The following is a 25,015-nucleotide window of genomic DNA, read 5'->3' as shown; positions in this document are numbered from 1 at the left end:
TTCCACAGCAGGAGCACCGCTCAGCTGACAGACGGGTGCTAGACGCCAGGCTGACGGCTGGCAAGCGCAGCTGTGGCGGCACGAGCCTCTCCTGCAGACACTCCCCCTGCACAACTGAGCAGCGGAAGCAGACGCAGCTGGGCCGGGATGAGTAGGAGTAGTGCAGCACTGTGCCCAACCCAGCCTCAGGCTCCTCCCCTGCTGCCTGCCCCTTCCGGCACTACTTTGTGCTGCAAGATCAATGCAGACAGTGGGCTGGAGCCCAACCAGCTGGCGGGTAAGCCCAGGCTGCAGTGGTGCAGAGGTCCACTGATACCCACAGGCCAGGCCAAGGGACCCCACCGGTGCATGAATCCATGCACCGGGCCTCTAGTAGATATATAAACCCTAACCTTGGCAATGTGCTGGTACTTTTCAAATTCATCTCATTAAATCCTCACCCAAGACTCTATGGGCTAGGTAATCTCAACATGTGGCAGATGAGGAAAACAGGGGTGAGGAAGGAAAAATACCTTGACCAAAGTCAAAACTAAATCAGTGGAACTCAAGGTCTCCCATTGAGGTTCTCGCTATTTCCCTACTCAAACTAAGTAGACCAGTTTTGCTGTTACCACAAAGTTAGAGAAGCCCAAGCTTGGGTACCAATCACCTCAGCTCCTTGTTTTCTACTTTAACCACCTTATCAGTTCAAATACAATTAAATTCTACAACAGTTCCTGAGCATAACTCCTCCTAGAGCAGACTTAAACCATTACTATCTTACTATTATTTTGTATCTGAGGACATTGCTACCCAGCTTGATAAGGGTAGAAAAATAAGGAACTATATCCACCCTGCAAAAAATCTAACATTGAAAGACAGTCACAAATCATAGTGTTTCACACAAAGGTGTGGATTTGCAAAAAAAAAAACAAAAAAAACTATAGGTTTTTGGTTTTTCTATTTTCTACTCAGGTCTCTACTGTATGCAGAAGCAGACTTAAGTGGCATAAATCAGAAAATGATAATGGGAACTGAATGAAATCCTCATAAATCACATTACTAAGTATAGTTACATCTTAGATGTGAAACCCAATTAAACAGATGGCCACATGCTGTCAGAATCAGGCCCTAATCAATAAAGATGTTCATTTCAGAAAATCACCTCTATTTTTCATTTCTTCAGTGAAGCAAAAAGAAGGCAGTTGGGTCTGGGGTGTCCCAGGAAACCCAGTGGGGAAATGTATAAGAAGGTACTCCACCTGTCTTAATTTGTAGTCCAGAAAAATCAGAAAGGAGAGAGAAAAAAATTGCCCAAAGGATTCCTTGTCATCTTGTCTGGGAATGTAATTTACAATGAGAACAAACACTGGTCATTAGGAAAATAGAAACAGCTGAATCTCTTAATTAAAATACCACTTCAAATTGTTCATTCCAAACCCCCTCTGCTCATGAGCTTTCCAGAAACCACTGGGTTACCCTAAAATGGTTGCTTCTTCAGTAAACCTCTGATAGGATCGGTTCTTCCCAGACAAGGAAAAGGCTGAGCAGGGGTGAATCCTGGAGACAGAATTATTACGAGACTTACTTAAATCTTCAAAGGAGCAGTAAGCATTCACTGAGTATGGAAACACTTGTGAATAGGCTATCTCAATGCCTTTTCTTGCATAACAGCTGATCTATTACATTCACTATATTGGTAAAAATTAAGTCTACCAATGCCAAGAAGTGATGAAAATGATAGTTGATGAAAACACTTCTGTAGTCTGGAACACTCACATTGGAAAACATTTGGTGTTAGCTAGTAAAGTTGAGTATTTGCATACCCTACAAGCCAGTAATTCCATCCCTAGTATAGACTCCAAATATTTTTTTAGGGGACATGTATGAGAATATACTGAGCAGTGCTGTTCATAATAGCAAAAATATAGGGGGAAGCACATAAGTCTCTCAACAGAAAAGATCTGTAAAACAAATAAGTAATCTGGGATACAGTCACACAATGGAATATTGTATGGCAGTGAAAATAAAATAAACTACTGCCACATGCTACATGGATGAATCTTAAAAACATGTTAATTGAAAAAACACATTTGCTTAAGATTGCATATCATTCTTACTATGCTACAACATAAAAATAAATATATTGTTTAGGGATACTTAAATTATTTAAAATTTATTTTAAAAAACAAGAAAATGATAAACACACAAATCAGAATAGCGGTTACCTCTATGGTTTGGGAGAGGAATAGGATGGAAAGGAGCATGGACAGATGCAATAATATTGGGAATGTTCCAGTTCTTGGTTGGGTGGTGGGTTCACAGGCATATATTTATCATATGTTTCCTTATATCCTTTATAACTTCATATATTCTAGCATGTTTCATATATTATTTTGCATTTACCAAATCCTATATAATAAAGAGGTAATATGCAAATTGACAAGATGGCTGCCTATGACCAGGCCAACAGGGGTGTTAGTGAGGGATGACCAAATGACTGAACAAGCAGGCTGTGTGGGGTGACCAGGCCGGCAGTGGGAGGCAGTTGGGGGCGACCAGGCCAGCAGAAGGGGGCAGTTGGGAACAACCAGGCCAGCGGGGAGGGGGGGCAGTTGGGGGCAATTAGGCTGGCAGGGGAGGCAGTGAGGGGCAACTAGGCTGGCAGAGGGGGCAGTAAGGGGTGACCAGGGCAGCAGGGGGGGCAGTTAGGGATGATCAGGCTGGCACGCAGAGGCAGTGAGGGGCGATCAGGCCAGCAGTGGGGGCAGTTAGGAGCAACCAGGCAGGCAGGCAGGTGAGCAATTAGGAGCCAGCAGTCCAGGATTGTGAGAGGGTACAGGCTGGGTTGAGGAGACTCCCCCCAACCCCCCCTGTGCACGAATTTCATGCACTGGGCCTCTAGTATTATATAAAACATTTTCTTTTACCGTGGATAATCTATAGAATTTTCTATTGCCCAATAGGTTATTTGAAGTAATATTATAATTCATATTATATAAATATAATTCATATTATTATAATTTATAATAATTAATAATTGATAACCCTAATATCATAAGTTTCCATATGCAGCATAGTTTTTAACTTGGAGCTATATTAAAACATCATGCTGTACATTTTAAGTTCAGACAATTTTTATGTGTCAATTATATCTTCATAAAGCTGGGAGGAAGAAAGCAATGGTATTTTCATGATAATAGTGAATACTTGCACAGTAAGGAGTGACATTCAAAATATTCAAAATATTTAATAATTGATTTGATTACATAAATTAATGTAAAAATCCAAAATTACCACCATCTGCTTGTTTTCCTTCTGTTCACTTCCCTCTCAGTCCAGATCTGCAGAGACTGCCATTCCCAAGTGTGGCCACATGAGGATGACTCTAAGAAGATGTGCCTGCGGGAGCAGGAGACCACAGCCTCAGGGCTGTCCTCTGTGGCCAGGGAGTCCTGTCCAGATGAGGGCCAGCATGAAGGGTGTACTGTGAGCATGCAGGATGCCTCACTGAGAAGGTAGCATTTGAGCAAATATTTGAGGGAAATGGGAGTATGAACCATACAGATCACTTAGGGAAGTTTTCCTACTCAAAGAGAGTCCAGAGTATAAATGTCAGGAGGGAAGGGTTTCATGCTTTAGGAACAGGAGGGAGGCCAATGTGGCTGGAACAGATAGAGGTAAAGGCAGCCTGGTAAGAGGCCCCTGGCCACTGTAAGTAGCTTGGCTTTTAATCTGAATAAGATAGGAAGCTGATAACAGGTTCTGAGCAAAGAAGGAAAATGAGGTGATTGTAAAACATCTTAAAATGGCTGCAATATTATATTTAGAATAGATTGAAGGGGGATAAGGACAGAAGCAGGGATGCCAGAAAGGAGGTGATTACAGGTATGGGGAGCATGGTCAAGAGCGGCAAGTCTTTATAAATTCCATCCCCTACATTCAACAAATAGCATAGAGATGTGCTTAAAACCATGAGATTAGATGTTATTGCTAAGGAAGGGAGTGAAGATGGAGACCAGAAAATGTGTGTGGGGGGGGGGCGGGCGGGGGGATGAGAAACTTGCAAGGGCTCAAGCAGGAGAGGACCACCTTCTCCATAACAGGTCACCACCACCAACCTGAACTCACCATTTGTCATTCTCATGAATGTCAAATAGAATTGTCCTGCATGCTTTTCTGAACCTCGTTTATATAGTAACACTAGAAGCCCAGTGCACGAAATTCGTGCACAGAGGGTGTGTCCCTCAGCCCAGCCTGCACCCTCTCCAATCTGGGACCCCTCAAGGGATGTCCAACTGCCCGTTTAGGCCCAATCCTACCGGGCAGTCGGACATCCCTCTCACAATCCAGGACTGCTGGATCCCAACTGCTTGCCTGCCTGCCTTCCTGATTGCCCCTAACCACTTCTGCCTGCCAGCTAATCACCCCCTAACCACACCCCTGCCAGCCTGATTGATGCCTAACGCTCCCCTGCAGGCCTAGTCACCCCTAACTGCCCTCCCCTGCAGGCCTGGTCACCCCTAACTGCCCTCCCCTGCAGGCCTGGTCACCCCTAACTGCCCTCCCCTGCAGGCTTGATTGCCCCCAACTGCCCTCCCCTGCTGTCCTGATTGCCCACAACTGCCCTCCCTTGCAGGCCTGGTCCCTCTCAACTGCCCTCCACTGCTGGCCATCCTGTGGCGGCCATCTTGTGTCCACATGGGGGCAGCCATCTTGTATGTTGGAGTGATGGTCAATTTGCATATTACTCTTTTATTAGATAGGATACTCAATATATTTTCCCAAGTTGTTTTTTCCACCACACAATCGAATATCTGTGAGGCTCATCCATGTTAATACATGTCACTCTAGGTCACTCGTTCACTGCTATGTGGCATTCCTTTGTGTAAACATGCCACATTTAATTCATTTTCCTGTGGAGGGACACATAGCTATTCCCCTTTTCTTGCTATTATAAACAATACTGTTATGAGCATTCGCACATGAGCCTCACTATATGAGACTTCTTTAGGGTAGTAGTTCTCAAACTATGTTAGAGTCACCTAGAGAGCTTAATAAAAGAGATTTCTGAGCCCTGTATCCAGGGTTTGTGAACAACAGGTCTATGATGCATTTTAACAAGTTCCCCCATGATGTTCTTGCTGTTGTCCCAGGACCACACTTTGAGAATCACAGCACTAGGGCGCATGCCAAGAGTGCAAAGGATGGTCAGAGATATGCATGCACAACTTTGACTTTCTACGTTGCCAAATTGCTCTGCAAAGTGAGTGAACCAATTTATACTTTCACCAGCAGTGAATGTCTGTCCTGGGTGCCAACACTTGGTGCTGCCAATCAGATCTTTAATAATTTTTAAACTTATCATGGCATTTATAATTACTAGTACATATATCCACAGCATGTAAATAAAAGAAAGTCAAGGCTTTGCATCCTAGGGTTAATCAAAACATTTCCAAACTTTTCATATATATATATATATATATATATATATATATATATATATATATATATATATAGTCCCCTCAGGTTCTACAATCTCCCAGTTATCTGCTTGTTTTTCTGCTCAATCCTAAAAATAAACAAAATGGTATAGACAAAATCAGTAAGACCATTCTGAAAAGTGGAAACTTGTTTCTTTTCATGGCTAACTTCATTGTATTTTTATTTATTGTAGTTGGGGTTTTGTTTTTTTTTCACTCAATGGTCATATAAAGCTTTAAAAAACTTGTAAGGTAAAGGGAATGAGGAAAATTGGGCATATGGGTATGGAAACAAACTTCTTTCACCAAAATACCTGGTCACTTTTGGGGGAAAAATAGAAAATGCCCTACCCTTAATCATAGTCATGGAAAAGTTCCCTCCATTTTGTACCAGATTAACAAGGAGAAGAGAAGCTGAGTACTCACGGATCTGGTTGGTGGATGCACTATAGAAGGCATTGACAGTCGTTGGATTTGTAAACCACCTGTAGCAAGAGAAACAAATATCACCAAGTGCTCATCATTATCCAGGTAGGAGGGCAGAAGAACAAACACAATGTTAACCAGGGAACAATGGGGATATGAGGCAAGTGGGGAAATTATCGCTTCAATTTAGGGCTATTGCTCTGTTCAATAAACAATCTCATCCTAAACTGAACATGGTTCAATGAGAATATATTAACATGCTTGGTTATTCGCTGTTACTAACTACAGAGAAAGTCAGCACCAGTGCTTCTGAAACAGTTTAATGAGAGATCCTAGACTCTTAACGGGCTCTCCCTGCAGATGGAAACATGGCAACAAGCTTATGTTTGCCAGGCCCTGTTTAATGGGCCCATGGGACAGCTGAGTTACTAAGCGGCGTAACCTCTGACCTGTCCACATTAAAAATAATTTTTTTGGAATAGTGTTAACACAGAGGTCCATGTAAAGAAAGATTAATAAAGTACAACCATGCTACCCAGAGTATCTGCCTACTCTGGTGGAAAGTTTACTGACTTAACCACCAAAAGATCAAATGACTCATTCTGCCACTCTCACCAACTAGCTGGGCCATGGTGGAACAGTAGCCTACTTTCTGAGGTTTGGCTTTAGCTATGAAAGTAAGGTTGCATTAGGACCGTGGTTGGCAAACTGCGGCTCACAAGCCACATGTGGCTCTTTGGCCCCTTGAGTGTGGCTCTTCCACAAAATACCACGGCCTGGGCAAGTCTATTTTGAAGAAGTGGCATTAGAAGAAGTTTAAGTTTAAAAAATTTGGCTCTCAAAAGAAATTTCAATCGTTGTACTGTTGATATTTGGCTCTGTTGACTAATGAGTTTGCCGACCACTGCATTAGGAGATCTTGGGAGTACCTTCCAGCTATGAAGAATCTACACTCCACTTAGATTAGAGCTCAGGAAAATTTTTTTTCTGTGAAGATTCAGATGGGAAACATGTAGGTATTTTGCAAAGAGGCAAAATCAAGGATGTTATATAGGTTCTTCTATAGTGAGAAATTTTTCCACAAATCTTTAATGAAATTCAAAACATAATAATTGTGTAAAATTTTTTGTAATACATAACTATTAATAAAAAGAATGGAATTCTTTTAGTGCAGGACAACATTTTGCCTAATTGGGGTTCAAAGTTTGTGCTTTGCATCATCAAATCAACTACAAACATTTATCTCTAAAAATCATTCTTAGTTCATGAGCCATATAAAAACAGGGAGCAGGCAAGATTTAGCCACAAGCCATAGTTTGCCAACCCTTGACTCAGATGGCTGAGTTTCAGCCACTTCCGTTTATGATTAAAACAAAGCAATTTGTTTGAAGCTAAATTGCTTAATATAAATTTCTTTTCAGAACAATCATTTTACTAATTTATGTTTAATAGAATAATTATGTATGTCAGTAATCTGAAACTAGTAGAAAATCTAAGTGTTGATTCTAGTTGGCCCACCCATACCTTCTCCCCATCTATAAAGAAGTCCATGAATATGTCATTCTATTATTATTATTATTATTATTATTATTATTATTATTATTACTAGAGGCCTGTTGCAATAGGCTTTCGTGCAATAGGCTTTCCTTCCCTTGGCTTCCAGCACCGGTTTTCCTCCGGCACCCAAGACCCAGGACCCAGGCCTTCGCTCCGGCCAGAGTCTGCCTTCTTCGTCTTCGCTGCAGATTCCAGCAAGAGTCTGCCATCTTTGTCTTTGCTGCAGACTCTAGCCGAATCTGCCATCTTCACTGCGGACTCTGGCCAGAGTCTGCCATCTTCGATCTTTGTCTTCGCTGCAGACTCCGGAGTCTGCAGTCTTGTCTTCGCTCCGGCACTCCGCCCTCCCTCTCATAGCAGGTGTCCTGCCCCGCCTGGCCACTCAGCCTGAAGCAGCTGGGCAGCCGCCATCTTTGGCCTTCTAATTTGCATACTCACTCTGATTGGCTGTGGGTGTAGCGGAGGTACAGTCAATTTACATGTTTGTCTATTATTAGGTAAGATTAACTAATATTCGCTGAGCAATTACTATGTCCTCAGCACTTCCTATTGATAGGTTTTTCCCCATAGCAACTATAACAATTATTAGCCCATTACACAAATGAAGACAATGAAATTTACAAGCATTACATACTTGTAGAAAGTCTGGTCAGTCTGAACTTCAAACCAGTTCTCTTAAGTATTATAGTATACTGGAGACATTATTGGATATCAAGAGAGTGTCCCTTCTCTTGTCAAAACTGAAACCTATACTCTCTTCCATAAGTGTATATTCTTTTCATTCAACTTTAAGATTCATATTTCAAAAGGTCTTAATTATTAACACAAAGTTACTGACTGGACTATTTTCCTGAGGAAATAAGTGGATATAAAAGCACCTTTATTTGTTGCTATCTATAGTAGGTAGAATTATGGCTCCCAAAAAGATATCTACATACTAATCCCTGGATCCTGTGAATATGTTACATCTTATGGCAAAGAGGACTGCAGAGTAATTAAGTTTAAGGACCTAAAAATAGGAAGGTTATCCTGGATTTCCCATGTGTTCCCATTTGAATCACATGAGCTCTTAAGAGCATTAAACCTTCTCTGACTAGAATCTGAGAGATACAACACGGAAGAGGAGGAAGTCAGAAGAGATGCTACACAACCAGAAGTCCAGAGATTCCAAGAGTGAAAAGGATTCCACACACCCTTTCTGGCTCTGAGATGTAGGAGCCATGTGCAAGGACCAGAGAGAGACCTCAAGTGAAGAGTGGCTCCCAGCTAACCATCACGAAGGAAGGAGGGATCTTAGTTCTACAACCACAAGAAACTGGATTCTGCCAACACTTGATGAGCTTGGAAGAGGCTTCTTCCCAGAGCCTCCTGCTAAGGGCCTGCCCAGCTGACACCTTCATTTCAGCCTTGCAAAACCTGGAGCCGAGAAACCAGCCAAGCCAACCCACACTTCTAATCTACAGAACTGTGAAATAATACATTTGTGATTCTGAGTTGCTATGGTTGTGGTAATTTATTACAGCAGTAATATAAAAATCATACATTACCCAAAGACCCAGGCATTTCTATGTCTGCTTTTTGGGTCAAGAGTGGGAGAATCCAGGTGTATCTCAACTTGTCTTTTAAATAACATTGGACTGAACTATAATATGTTCTAAAGATTAAGTGTATTCCTAGAGCTCACCCCTTCTCTTTCCATCCCTCCCAACTCCTCTCCCTTTTGCAAAGAATAAACTTTCAGAATATCAGGGTAAGAGCCATGCAAGGAAAATGTTTCTAACTGCTGATGGATCAAGATGGACAAAACAAAGAAATCAAACAGCCACATGGGTGCTCTAAAGCTTCAGCAAGAATGCCTAAAACATCTTATTTTAGATACATGACCTCAGCTTTCCTGACCTCCCAGAGCTCTTGCTGATTCTAGGGCATGTTTAGAGCCTTGATTATACCCAGAGCTCATATCAGTTGTGGATGCTATTATTTCTTACTAGAGGCCTGGTGCACGAATTCAGGCATAGGTGGGGTCCGGCCACCTGCCCCAATAGGGACTGATCGGGGCCGGGCTGGCAGAGGGGGGAGGGGATGCAGGAGGTTGGCCCGCCAGCCCTAACCCTGATCAGGATGGGGGGCCAATCGGGGGTGGGGCTGGCTGGGGGAAGGGGCTGTAGGAGGTTGAGGGGACCGATCAGGGCCCCTATCAGGCCGGTTGGCCACCACAGTGCGTGTCATAGCGACCGGTCATTCCAGTCATTCCAGTCACTTGGTTTTTTATATAGATTGGTCAGTGCCCATGCCAAAGCAGCTGTTAAATATTTTCTATATCACCCTTATTACATCCAAGTTTATTTAGTTTTTATTATTCTCTAATATAAGGCTACCTGTGCTAGTTCTAATCTGTGTTTGCAAATTTTTTACATCCTCCCATTAAGAGGTGAAATCTAAGTTCCTCTCCTCTTTATTATGGGTTAGCCTCGATGAATCACTTCTAAAACATACACTGCAGTGGACAATGACACCATGTGACTTCCAATGCTAGGCAGTTAAGGGTGATACAACCCCTCTCCCACACTAGGTGATCACATGTGCTGCCCTCCCTCACTCTGTCCTTCTTAGGAAACTTGCTCTTTGAAGTTTCTTGCTCAATCAGCATGCTATAGAGAAGCCCAGTACCCACGGAGAGCTGTAGCAGGCATTCCAGCCAACAGCCTCCATTAACCACTAGACCCAAGAGAGGAAGCCTTTCATGTAACTCCAGTCTCAGTCACTATCTGACTGTGACTTACATGAAAGACCATGAGCAAGAACCCTCCAGATGAGCCTAGTGACCTCCAGAGCCACAAGAGAGAATAAACAATTACTGTTGTTTTAACCCTCTAAACTTTAGGGTGGCTTGTTATACAACATTACATAATTGAAATACTGAAAACTTAGCTGTCTAGAGACTAAGTGCTACCCAATAGGTTGAATTTTTTCATAAAAATGTTTCATTTGCCCAACACAATGGTTTTAAAAGGTACTAAATTGGAATCCCTTAAAATGAGGTGTATGATCACTAGTGCTCCATAGCACACTCTATTCCCTACATTTACACCTGTCTAGGCCACCATTTGATAACTCATGGGCCTTGAAGGCATTTGAGTTTGCATAACTTACCTCCCAACAAGATTTTAAGTTCCTTATGGGCTAAGACTATTGTCCAAGTGGTATGTGCTGAGCAGAAGATCACTAAATCTATTTAAATGAATTTATTGCTATGTATACATCTATTTGGATAACTAATGTCATTCATGTGCTTTAAATTCTTCTTATTATGTCTTTAGGGTGTTCCTCTATGCTATGTTTGGGGAATGATTTAGTGGATAAGGAAGGAAGAGGTCTCATATAAATTTCAAATCCAAAAATATATGGAAATAAAATTATACCGGACAATGGGATACATAAAAGGACTGTAATGAATGAAATACAATAATCTAAAGGAAAGGACATTGACATCCTGATTTATATGAACCCTGTAAAATAGTTGTACATCAAGCTAGAGTTTTACATTTTACCTATCAACTCTTAAAGACAGTATAAGGAGTACAGAATGGAAAAATCATAGAGTATTTACTGCTTTATTTCTAATATCCTGTAGATTATATCCTTCCCATTCCATGTTATAGATAATGCTTTTGCAAATAAAAATTCGGCACAGGACCGTAATTTGTGTAGACATTTGATATATTTTTACACATTTTTTCAGAAGCTAGAGAAAGAAAATCCAGTCATGTTTGGTCACGGTACAGTGAGAATGAGTTAATAGGGAAGCTAGCTTAAAATCATTTCTGTCAAAGAAGGGGGATCCTGAGGGAAAGAAATTACTTTTGATTCAAGCTGAGAAATGAAGTAAATCCCCTATTTTTAAGCAAGCTGATGAAGTGACAATTCTGAGAACCAATACTAAATATGTACCTTCAGGGATGACCACCCAATTAATTCCATTCTTGCTGACATTTATCATCACATTAGAAACTTCTTAATGCACATTAGTGCAGCAAAAATGGATTGCATGAGAATGAAAGATAAAGGGTATTTATCTCCTATACCCACAAAGAAGCAAAATGTTATTTCAGGGCTTTATAGAAATATAATCATGATGTGCTGAACTAAGTAAACTAGTGTAGTGGAGATACTCCACAATCATCCTCACTCGATTAACTCATGAATTTTTAGACCGAAAAGATGTCTATTAAAGCCAATGGGTATCATAAAGCTAAAATTATCTACCATGCCAGAAAAGGACCAGCCCAAAATTTCTTTTAAAAAAGTAACTATCACATCACCTTATCATGTAAAAAGGACCTTAAATTCCTTAATGTTGCTTTCCCTGAAATAGACATATAATCAGAGAAAACAAGAATTACTAGCATTGTGCTGATTTTCATTCCTGGAGAACTTTCCAGAAATATTAAGCAATTTAATGTCCTTCTGAAAGTTATTTGTGATAGAGAATAAAACTTATACAAATCACAGTTTTTCTAAGCCCACAAAGTCAGCCAACAAAAAATTAGAAATAGTCAAGGCTTTTAGAATCTGACAGCCCATCAGTATTTTAGGATGATGTTAAAGATGACACAGATAGGAGTTTTTCAAATAGCAACATGGCCTTTGCTACACACCCAAATGAATAATGTCATTTTGAAACTGAACAATTAACTTGGCAGCATCTCCAATATAAAGGAGTCTCTGAGAAGACCCAGAAATTTCACAGAAATACTGGTAAGAGTCTTGCATTTTCCACAAGTTGGAAAAAATAGTTTGAATTGATCTGAAGTAGATCTGAAAGGGCAGGATGATATTCACAGATCTGTGACTACCATACTATATGTAGATGCTCATTGGGATATTGGAAACCATTTGCTGAAGTCATTGGATTTGAGAAGCTAGTTTTAGAACCCTAAAGGTAAAATTACTAGTGAATGATTTAGGTTGGGAATAAAGTAGGATAGACTAAGCGATACTATGATGAGAGGAGAGAAACAAGGGCAGTGTAGCAGATGGCTTTAAACCAGTTATCTGTCATTTCCAAAGAAGTTCTAAAGCCTTCTGCTTTCTTCCTTTGTGCTTTTGATTGGCGTCAGGGATGGGTAGGGGAGTGATTCAGCTTTAGGCCTACTCCTGAAGTCAAAGTTTTCACTAACTGTGTGGGTGCGTGTTATAGGAAAGTTTGAATGGCAGGAGGCAGGAATGGCTAGGTGGGAATCATGGCTAAGAGGGAGAGGTGGTAATCACAGTTTACGGCAAGGGATGGTATGGGACCGAGATTGTCTAGAGGCCAGAATAGAACAGGGAGTTGGAAGGAAGAATAACAAGAGACACAGAGAGCATAAAAAGAGCCAGCCAAAAATCTGGAGACCAGAATATAAGACAGGTTTAAAAAGTGGGCCATGAAAAGAAGGTGGGCATGGAAGTCAGGCTTCCAGCTATGATGTACGAGAAGGTCAACAAATCTTTCCACAAAAATCACTTGGACAAAGTTGTTAACAAACAACCATTTTAGGGCTCTGGGAATTGATCAAAGGCAAACAACAAATTGGAAAAAAAAAAGGTTTAATTTAGGAAAAACTGCTAGAGCTGGAAGTAAGTAGAACAGAAGTCTATAGCCTAGCCGAGGACTGCTCCCATCCCTCCCAGCTCAGTCCATGAGAACTTACTTTTATCAGGATAGGGCTGGCTGGACAATAAGCAGCCTTTTTTGCCACAGGGGGTGGACTCAATTAGGAGTGGGAGTGAAAACGTGCAGCTTTGTCAGCTCAAACTGTTGAACTTGTTAAAAAATAAATGAGGAAGACCCATAGCTTTGCTAGCCTGAAATTATAATTCCCATTGGGGAGAGCAATGGACCAGCCAGAAATTTAAAAGTTAAGATCCTGGAACTAAGAGTATTAGAAGGGTGAGATAAGCTCTCCACACATCCCTGGCTGACTGGGAAACCAGGAACATAGAGGGGACAGCAGAGAGTGCCCAGTGGGAAGTATAATCTAAGGCAGGTTGTAACTTTGAATGCACTCCCAACTCCCACCACAGACCAACAGGCAGAGGGTAAAAGCCTATAGGCTAGAAGTGTTTGAGTAAAGCTCAGTCCTGATTGCCTGAGCACTAAACTATGCAGATACAAGGACAAACTCTAGGAGGCTAATAAATTTTAAAAAATAATTTAAAAAATAAGCAGAGACATCCACAGCTGCATACCATAGGGGACACGGATTCTGTAGTGTAAGTCCAGGAACATTACTTTTTAAAAAGCCTCAGAAAAATCAGAATCCACAGTTCTGGAATATATGAAATGTCATTTTCACACTTCCAACGATAAAGATTTAAAAAAATAAAATGTCATTTTCAATATGACAAAAATATGCTATTCAAAGAAAAAGTATAAAATCAATAAAAAGCAATCAATAAAAACTGACTCTAAATGAGCCCAGTTGTTGGGTTTAGCAGATAAAAACTTGAAAGCAGCCATTATAAATTAGTTCAAAGAAATAAAATAAGCTATATTCAAAGAATTAATGGAAAATATGATAATGATTCAACAAAGAATCACAACAGAGAAACTATAAAAGGCATCCATATGGAAAGAAAAATCCAATAATCAAAATGAAAAATGTGTTAGATGAGTCAACAGCAAATCTGAGAATGCACAAGAAAGAATCAGTGAATTTGAAGCTAGAGCAATAGAAATGATCCAATCTGGAGAACAGAGAGATAAACACATTAGAGAAGTGGGCCATAGCAGATCAGAGTCAAAAGTGCTAGCAAGAATGAACAAAAAGTCATCTAAACCTGAGCAGAAGAGTGTCTCAATTGTAAGCCTCTTATTCATTTGTAAAATGGGGATAATAAGTAGCACCTAGACCTCACAGAATTGACAAGAGGATAAAATGAATTAAAACATGTGCAGCACTTCCTGGCATACTATAAGCACATGTTACCTGCTGTCATCAACATCATCACACAGATTTTGTTAGGGGGAAAATTTCAAGGCTTGCCCTAGCCCAAAAGATCCTAATGAAACTTTCTTATCTTCAGGGACAGTACCTATAGGCAGTTGGAAAGAAGGGGGATGAATCATAACTACTATTGGAGGAAAATAATAGAGCTATCAGTTCTTTGGCACTCATTATCTCATCAAATATCCTCTAGTTACTTACTAATTATACAATTACTTCTACATTTGTAATCATACTTTATTTTTTAAATATTGTTCTTTAAGATCTTTAAAAGTTTCTACCTGAATGTGACATTCTAGAGAAATTTGTTATATATATATAAAAAGATCTAAAAGTACTTTAAATGCTGGCATCCTAATAAACCCTAATAAGCCTTCTTTTGATATGTGTTGATGCTAGGAATGAAGGAGCCATAATTAAACTAAACAAGTGATTCATATAATAGCAGAAATAAGAGTTGCCAAAACATAACACAGATTTTGCCAAAGCAAGATAACTGGCAAGTCAGTTACTCTGACTTGAGGGGAATTACAAAGTCTGCTCCAAAGAGACTCCTCTTCCCACCAACATTATTTATCTATTTCACTTTTTTTTTTTTTTTACTCACTCTGTTTTTGGAACAGCTTTTCTCAGCCAGAAGAAATCAGACTGTGCTAAATACTTGCGAGTTTGCAGGACGTTGCCAAAGTAGTCAGATTCTGAAAACTTGATCTGAATAAAACAAACCATAAGGATCATTGTTCTAAGTGCAGATAAGAGATGGCTCTGAAAAAAAAGACTTCAGCGCACAAATGAGTGATCAACAGAGAAGCTGCACTCTTCACCGCCTCTCTCAGCCATCATCAGTTAACAAAGTATTCACAAAGCCATGAAAATTTCATCTCAGTGATTTTCTTTTAAAATAAAAAGCACAAAAATCAATATGGTCATTTCTGGATCACAGTGGGGAAAAAAGAAGAACAAGGCAAGCCGCAATAATTTACAGTGTGTTTCCTTTGCTTTATAATTGAAAAATCTACTTTAACCCTTACAGAACATATTATCTTAGGTTTGAAATTTCTTGGCCCACATGATTCTTTGAACTTTTCTAAAATGTGTACCTTATTTATTTGTCACATAGGTTCTTCTAATAACATTCAGTTTTGTCAACTGAAACCTCATTTAGCTTATAGATGATTATTTTAGTTAAAAGTTCAATCTAATTTACTGCATTCGACATTTGCTCATGAAAGGAAAAAAATGAAAGCTATTCAGAGACTTATTTTCCACCACAAGCACAACTGAGTCACAAGGACAATTTAATTATTAATAGAATTTTATTTATTAACACCCAAAAATGTAATGGTCACCAAAAATTAATGAAATTACAGAGGCAAGTCATAGATTACAGCTTGCATGGAAAAACAAGAAGTTGTTGGCTCACAACAATGTTGTCTAATAAAATAGGGAAACAGACATAATCGATTCTTGAGTTCCCTTTTCTTTTTCAGAAGGAAAATGGCAGGCAGTTTCAATTCTATAGGCACTCTCTACATAAAATTAGCAGTATTTAGTTAAAATATTGTAAATAATATCTGTGTAAAAGTAAAAGCTATGGTTTTAATGACCTCTAATGCTTTGGTTTTAAAATATAATATTGTATCAAATAAAACAAGAAAAATATACATTGTAATAAGCAAATAATCAAGAGTAATTAAATTCTTATAGTTGTAATATTTTGTAAATTTAAACCATGAAACTCTTTTATAGGTAAAAATTAAAGTGCAGCAAGTGAATGTACAGAAAACCCACAGGGATTACAGTATAGATATGAATGTATATTTACAACTTGATGATTATAGACTTGACAGCGGCCTATTTGTTGGCCAATGTCTGGCTTATGTTTATCTCTTCCCTAACATATAGTGGATACTCATTATGTCTGTAGAGTAACTTTTGTTAGTGACTCAGCTTAGTCTTTCCAGGGGGCCAGTCTAAAATAGAAAGAAAGGAGTAAAATAACTAAAAGCACAGGTAGAAAAGGCAGGAATGGAAGTATCAAATTCTGGCATCCTTGGTGTTCTACTTGACCAACCAGTTATAAAGATATAACTTTAAATTGTCCCTCCATCAATCCTCTTATGGGGGTAGCTGATAAATAAATAAATTGTGGTATAATCACATAATGGAAAACAATATAGCAGTTTAAACAAATGGTCTGTATGCATGACTCTGAAATCATCTGAAAAGCAATGCTGAGTAAGACAAGTTATATGTCTGAAAGAATTTAAAATTTTATAACATGTAAAACAATAATGCATGTTGCTTACAGATATGTACCTATCTTTAGCAAAAGCATGGGAATGATAAACACTGAATTCAAAATAGTGTTTATACCTAGGGAAGAGAAAGGCAGGGGAGAAGGACATGAGGTCAATGACAAGTGCACAAAGAATTTCCAATATATCTGTTTTATTCATTTAAAATATGTGTGTGCATGTATAAAGTTAATATGGCAATATGTTTAATGTTTGTTAAAACTATTTGTTCAAAATATGATTTTACATACTTTCCCAATGTTTGCGATTCTTCATATTAAAAAGAAATATTATAATCAATTGTATTTTAAGGTAGATATTCGTACTCAGCCTCAGAAGAAACAGAGTAAGCGCCTTGTTTTAGGAAGCAACCTCATCTAATAATTCTAATGTATTCCCAGTTTAAAAAATGTGTCCACTATTCAACCCTTAGCTTTTTTCAGTTTTGTTCCCAAGATAGTTCTGCCAGAACTCTCAGAACATGACTGTAACAGAAAATTCAGATACATTCTTGGGTTCAGAACAATTTCCAGGAAATTCTCCCAAAGGAATTTCCATCAAAAATATTAACTTTTTGCCCTGGCAGGGTGGGTCAGTTGGTTGGAGCTACATCCTGTGCACCAAAGGGTCACTGGTTCAATTTCCAGTAAGGGCACATGCCCAGGTTGTGGGTGCATATGGGAGGCAACTGATGGATGTTTCTTTCTCACATTGATGTTTCTCTCTCTCCCACTCCTTCCTCTCTCTCTAAAAAAATCAATAAAAACATTTTTTAAAAATATTAACATTTTTGGTAATATCAGTGGAATCAGTTGTTACTTTTAGAAGAGTTTGCTATTTGTGAGATTATCCTGTTCATCTGAGAAAAAAACTTGACATTCAGGTTGTTCTACAGATATCAAAAGAAAAACCAACCAAAAGTTTCCTAAAGAAGAGTCCCATGTCTAAAAATACTTGTAAGTAAATAAGGTCCTACCACATCCATGAAAATAACCGTGAGGACCAAAACTCAGAGGTAAGTAATTATAATTTGTCAACAGCTTATCATCTATATTTAGAAGAACAATTTAAAATCTGTTTTATTAAATGGATAATATTTGCTATTAGCCTGGTTTAGTTGATCTATTCCATTTATTTAATGGAAGTTACAGGTGATAAGAGACAAATTTTACTTTTTCCTGTGAGACAGGTTAAGTGTGGGGGTAGAAAAGGGTCAGCCACAGATATTACCTTGTGATAGATGAGACACAGTTAGAGAAATTATGCAACTTGGCAAAGCCATACGGTCCAAATCATTAGGTTCCTACTTCAATGTTATTTTCATTAGTCTTACTAAGAAAACCAGTGATTTAACAGAAGGAGTACAGGGAAGAAGGAGGAAAAGGTAAGAATTACGGTAAGAGAAGCAGTGACTAAATAAATCATGGTACAGTTTAGTTTACTTAACATATACAGCTGTTAAAATAATGGTAATGAAGGCTACAGAAGACAAGGACAAAATAATAAAGGTCAGTATACAAAATTATATATAAACATCAATTACAGCTATAAAAATAGAAAGAAAGAAGACACTAAAACGAAATTATGTATTAGCATGTTCGAGTACCAATATCACAGGTACTATCTCATTCCTTTTCTCTAGTTCCCAAATTTCCACCATGTGAGAATACTTTGACAATTTCAAATATTTTAACAGGCCCTTGGGTAAGAAACAACTATGCAACTCGGCAACCACTGGGAAAGTTCCACTTGTAGAGATAGCAACAAGAATGAATGCACATGAATATTTTAAAACCACATGTAATCTTCAAAAAAATGTTTAAACTCTGCAAGGGACAACAGTTGGCTGAACAGCCTCTTGTCCTTTTAGTTACTGGTGAAAATCTAGGTCAAGTTGGTAATGACTTTTAATCAATTCCATCGCCTGACTTTTCAATTGAGCGACCTTTGCAAAATTAATTGGGGCTCTTCTGTCCTTTCCTAAGAATAGCTATCCAGATCATAAAATTTAGGGTAATCTGAATTTCTCACCAAATGCCACAGACTAACTAGAAGAATAAAGCTACCCCCTCCAACACACCAAAGGTGAAGAACATGTAATAAGGGCAGAGCAAGTATGTTCAGCTTCTCTACAGAATCACTAAGTACATGCTGATTAAACACTACGTAAGTCAATAGGAAGTTTAGATTTTAGAATACTTTTTGTTTATGTTAAATCCATTTAAAGAGACTCAGAGATATATCCAAATATGTATAAGCAAGATTTTATTTTAGGCACACAAAGAACTTTCTGAATACTTATGCATCCAGATTTTTTATTTATGCTTTCCCTTATTTAAATAGGAAAGCAATATGCAAGATTGTTTTATTTAGATGGCTTTGTCCATAAGTAGTGTGCATATGTGTACATGTGTGTACACACCTACATTCAAAATGTTTAACAACATACATATATGGTACACTGCAGCCACATAAAGGTGAGGTAGCAGTAGGTAGCACACCAAACAGGAACTAGATGGCACCAGATGCCCTGTCGCCACCACCAGGGGTAAAGGGAAGTCTGGTCTGCTCTGGCCAGTGGAGCACTCTAGATGAAGGCCAGGGTGTGGGAGTTACAGAGGGCTGGCTGGAAGGTTGGTGGACACCCCCTTCCAATGCCCACTCTTGGCTCTCCAGGGCCGTGGTGGCCAGAGATCACTTGGAAGGGCTGAGGGCAATGTTTTATTTGATCTTCTACTAAATAGTAAGAGGTATTTCAATGTTTTAACAACCTGTCTTTCTGGAGCATTCCACCTAAATATTACCTCACTCTCGCATAGTGGCAGTAGCACTCTCTGTCGTTTATACACACATAAAACACACAACACATATAAATATTTATACATTTATACACACACACACACACACACACACGTATATATATATGAGTGCTCCACTGGCCATAGCAGACCAAGACCCACTCTAGAGAATATTACGTGGGTTCACATAATACCTATACATCTCTATATGTATATTTATGTTTATATGTATGTTTGTATCATTCACCAAAAACATTGATCTTTTCTGAAAATTTACCCATATCCAGCCCTGGCTGGTGTGGCTCAGTTGGTTGGCATTATCCTGTACAGTACACCAAAAGGTTACCAGTTCAATTCCCGTTCAGGGCACATGCCCAGGTTGAGGGCTTGATCCCTGGGAAGGGGCGTGTAGGAGGCATCTGATTGATGTTTTGCTCTCACATCTGTGTTTCTCTCCCTATCCCTTCCTCTCTCTCTAAAAATCAATTGAAAAATGTATTTTTTAAGTTACCCATGTCCAATTCTCCTAAGTAAATGGATGTCAGCTGTGATTCTGACTTTAGTCCCTACTACAATTCTCTGCTGGCTTTCACAAGAATGCGTAAAGTGCCTAATGGTGCCAATTACTTACTTATTGTCTCTCGGATACATGCCCACCCTTTTACTCTGTTCTAGAATGCTGGGGCTGGACATCTGAAAACTATGTTTCCCAGGCTCCATTGCCAGTTAGCTCTCTGCCAATAGGAGGGACTGGCAGAAATCAGCAGGTGGCAGGAGAGGAAAGAATTCTGTGTTTGATCTCTTTCATTCTTTCTCTCCTCTTTCTTTTTCTGACATTGACTGTAGAAGAATCTTTATCTCCTCCTCACAGTCCCAGCTAAAACGGCAGTTCCTCTTCTGTTCTCCTAAATGATGGTACCATCACTTCCTCCCTTTCGTGCCCCCAGATACAGGGATGGTAGTAGCTTCCTGAAGTTATTATCTCTGGTCTACCTAACTTTCCTGATTTTTGCCTTCCCAACTATCTCCTGTATGAAATCTCCTCTCTTTGAAATACCTAGTGTAATCTGGGCTTTTCTTGATGATACAGTAATCTTTCCAAGGTTGGTATCATACCAGTCTTGAGTCTATTTCCACCAAGGAGCAATAAAGGACCAGTTAGTAAGGCTAATTGGAAAATGTGCTGATACCTACCTTTTTTGGCTAATTAGTAGGCTTTCCTGTATGCTACTGGGGGTTCACATAAAGGACATTTCCTTCATTCTTGCTCTTTTCAAACACTACAAAAAGATTATTATTCAGAAAACAAATGGGTGTATCAATTTATCTTCTCTTCCTCAAAGGTTGGGGTGGGGGGGACAAATTTTCTCTAATTCTTTACATTTGCCTCTAAGTTCTTTCCCATTTGCTCTTATCTCAACACAGGCCCAACTTCAGTTTTCAGCCTTTCTCCTTGACCTTCATCTAATCCATTACCTAATGTCTATCCTCTTTCCTTTTGCGTTTGTACCTGGTAAATCATATCTTCACTTGTGTCAAATAAACTAAGCTGTTTTTCATTTGAAAAAGCCTCTCTCATGCTCAGAGCTTGTATAACCAGACATTTCTTATAGGCCCTATAGTAGTCCTTATCTACATATTTCTCCAAACTGAAAATACAGTCCCATTGTGTACCTGCAATACTTTAGTCCTTTTGCTATTAACATCAGTGACACTATTACTATCACATCAAGCAAGCATTCTTTACCTATTTTTTTTTCAAGTTGCATTTTATTCATATTCTCTATCAGTTTCCAAACACAAATGTTATTTTATTTTCATGTATTTGGATTTTTTCACTGACTGTCTTTTAAAGTGTTAGAAACTCTTGGTTGTAATTGTGTCTGCTTTTTAAATTTTTTTTTATTGATTTCATAGAGGAAGGGAGAGGGAGAGAGAGATAGAAACATTAATGATGAGAGGGAATCATTGATCGGCTGCATCCTGCACGCCCCCCACTAGGGACTGAGCCCACAACCCAGGCATCGAACTATGACCTCCTGGTTCATAGGTTGATGCTCAACCACCGAGCCACGCCGGCCAGGCAATTGTGTCTGCCTTGGCAATGAGTTACACAAAAACCATTTCTTCGCAAAAGTGCTTAAAAATCTTGGTTTCTAATGTCTTCTGTTCAGACCTTGAAGAAATGAGGGAAAATGCCCAACACTGCATCCTGTTCAGCATCTGATTTCTTTTTACAAAAGGTACCATATTCGGTGAGTCAAAAAATGTGGGGCACTGACTTTAAACAGCAGCACACTGCCAACAAAACATGATCAACTAAATAGTGTGAGTGAGCCCTAAGTACTACCTTATTTGATTAAAGCTTGAGACTGTTCCATTTGTACAGCCTTTTCAATCAATTTGAGATACCTGGATACTAGATGAGTTAATTCACAATGACTTTTCCAAACAAAAATAATTTACTATCTTAAGTGCAAACTGAAGATATCATAATTAACTCTTATATTGTGCACCAGGATCAGTTCTCAATACTTTAAATATGTTAACTTATCTGATTCCCACAGCAGCTTTATAAGGGAGGGATTATTATTATCTCCACTAGAGGCCCGATGCACGAAATTCATGCAAGAGCAGGCCTTCGCAGCCCCTGCTGCCTCGCGGTCCTGGCTGCCTCGTGGCCCTGCCCCCACCCACTGGTCATTCGGAAGGTCTGTCCGCCTTCTGGTCTAATTAGCATGTTAGCTCTTTATTATATAGGATGTTGACATGAGGAAACTTAAGCACAGAGATCCTAGTTCACATAGCTATGAAACGGTAGACCACTACACCAAACTGCCTTTCAAACCTTCTTATCTGTATCCTTGACTTGGAATATTTGCCGATCACATGTAATTGTACAGGTTCTCCTGCAAAGGTACTTTGTGCCCTAATGATGTTCTTCCTAGCAGCAACAGTTCTCATACTAATCCACAAAGTAACAGCTACCATTTATAGGGAGCCTACTTATGTGCCAGTCATTATGGTAGGTGCTTTTACATTTATATAATCTCCCTTAATAATCCCAGCAATACTAAGACTTGGTTATTATTATCTCCAATATCCACATAACCAAAAGGAAGCTAAATGAAGTTATGCAAGCTATACAAAACCAAACTAGTAAGTGGAAGAGGCAGAATCACTCTAAAGCCTGCGCTGTTAACAACTGGACAATATGACCTTCCTTCTTCTCTCCGCCCTTCCAACCAGCTCTAGGCAAGCAGCTCCCACAAATTCTTCAAACCCACCCCTCTGTCCCTCCAGCACGGCTCCCTGACAAGGACCCTGCAGAACCCCCTTTCAGATTACAGGCAGAGCTTCCTAGGCCCAGATTTCAGTCCTGGCTCTGATACTCTGTGTGGACTGAGGAAATCATTTAACTTCTTTGAATTTCTACTTCCTTTTATGCGAAATGGGACTAAGTACCATGTACTTCAGAGGATCACTATGATGCTTAAAAGACAACGTACACGAATGTGTCAAGCGCATTAGTATTTTTAATTATCCTAAAAACTGTGAGCTTTTTCAGCATCAAAACAATGTAGAATAAGATAGGTGTCTGAACTTTGGGATACTGTGAAGCATAATTATCTTCCTCCATGACAACTAGATCAATACTTGGAAGGGCATATCTTAGAGCCCAATGGAAAAACTTTCTAATTAAAGCCTTCTCTCACTTTTGAATAATCTTGCAGAATTCTGACATTCATCTACAAAGCTAGAATTGCTTTCAGATATACAACTTGTCAAATCTCAATTTCAGGAAAGAGCTATACCTCAGAACCAGTTATTTTAAAGAATTCCAAAAAAAGTACTTTTACAAGAAAATCCAATGAATGATACAAACGGGTTTGTAAGGATCACAATTCTTTATCAGAAGTATTTAAAGAAAAGGAAATAACAGTGTTTGTGATTAGAAATACCTGTAGTGAATACATCTATTGGGAAATACTTGTCCCAAAATATTGGAAGAAAAAAGAATTATTAGTATTCCTACATCACTAACTACTGCAAATATACAGTCCAAGTCACAATGAATTATAGTCATATGTATACGCACTTAATTTGCAAAAACACAAAGTTTAATGAAGTTAACTCCTAGCTGGCAGATTTATTTAATATGAATGAAGCACATAAAGATTGTTTAACAACAAATATCATACATTCACCATAAGAACATACCCACTAATTGCAAAATACTCAATTTGCTTCATTCTTTCTTTCCTTTATGATTAAATTAGGCCAAATCCAAGCATTTTTGCTTTATGGTACCTACTCATCTATACATTCTTTCTGACACTTCCTTTATTTTGAATCTGTTCTAAATCTTGTGATATGCCTGAATATTAAGGCTCATTTCTAGCCAAGGAATGAATAAAAAGTTGGTGCTTTCTGGCACCACCAGGTTTAATTGCTTGGAGTTGTGTTAGCTGAAAGGCATGAGGCCAGTAAAACTTGCCAGAAAAAAAAATACAGTAAATTTAGCACTTACTGCTTTGAGGTCTTCATTAACATAAGTATCATTCATTATAAACTCAGGATAGCCAACTTTTGACAAAACAGCTCTTGCCTATAGAAAGGAAAAAGAAAATTTATGTCAGAGTTTCAGCACTTAAACCATTAATAATCACAGGAAGTAGGAATGCAACCTTCACCTGAAAACTACATTTACTGAATATCTACTATATGCAACCCACTGTAAAGGGCAAAAAAATTGTTAGTCACAGCCCTAACGTACTAAAAAAGAAACTATAGTGAATGTAGCAAGTAACTGTATGTATAAAATAAATAAATAAAGGTTTTAATAAAAATAGACACTATTGTTATCAAAGTCCAGAACAGAGATTATTTCCACATAGGGAGAATGCTTAATGGAGCAGGGGCCAAACTGACTCTTAATAGAATGGTTGGGATTTCAAATTGCAGAGCCGAGCAGAAGGGCACTCCAGGAAAGGAAGCAGCAGGGGCAAAGTCAGGGAGATGGAAACAAAGGGCATGTGGGAGAGATGTGAGTAGCTGCTATACTTGGACCAGGAAGCACATGGGCAGGAAGAAGAGAACAGTACAGAAAAACTGGCTGGAGCTAGATCACAGGGATTCCCGAATGCCATGCTAAAGAGTCTAGATTTTATTTTACAGATAACAGAGAACTAAATATTTTTAGCAGGAGTAAAATGAGAGAAGCCACACTTCAGCAAGATTATCCGTGCAAAATTGTGAATGGTGAAAGATTGGAGGTAGGGGGTCCAGCCTAATTTAGGATGCATTATAACCATCCTTTTGACAGCCATCCTAATTATTCCCTGTGTTTTGCAGCATATACAGAATGGATAAAGCAATCACCTTAGGCACATACAAGGAACCTCCACAGGAGGAACAGGCAAACTATGGCTCCTAGGCCAAATCTATTCCTCCCTCCCTCACATCTGCTTTTATAAATAAAGTTT

General features: G+C 39.0%; 1 protein-coding gene across 2 annotated transcripts in view; it reads right to left on the bottom strand.

Moving 5' to 3' along the window:
* PHEX (phosphate regulating endopeptidase X-linked) overlaps positions 1 to 25,015 on the bottom strand; it is a gene marked incomplete at both ends in the record, with an annotated part of 212,089 nt that overhangs the window by 49,088 nt on the left and 137,986 nt on the right. For both annotated transcript variants that reach the window (XM_080652766.1, XM_080652767.1), the window contains 3 exons: positions 5,889 to 5,947; positions 15,042 to 15,145; positions 24,061 to 24,138. In XM_080652766.1, coding sequence (XP_080508892.1) covers positions 5,889 to 5,947; positions 15,042 to 15,145; positions 24,061 to 24,138 — 241 coding nt within the window. The remainder of the gene's footprint in view (positions 1 to 5,888; positions 5,948 to 15,041; positions 15,146 to 24,060; positions 24,139 to 25,015) is intronic.

This window comes from Plecotus auritus, assembly GCF_963455305.1.
Source record: "Plecotus auritus genome assembly, chromosome: X".
In the NCBI taxonomy this organism is placed as follows: domain Eukaryota; kingdom Metazoa; phylum Chordata; class Mammalia; order Chiroptera; family Vespertilionidae; genus Plecotus; species Plecotus auritus.
Note: the sequence above shows the minus strand (reverse complement) of the source record. Positions and strands in the feature narration are given on the sequence as shown.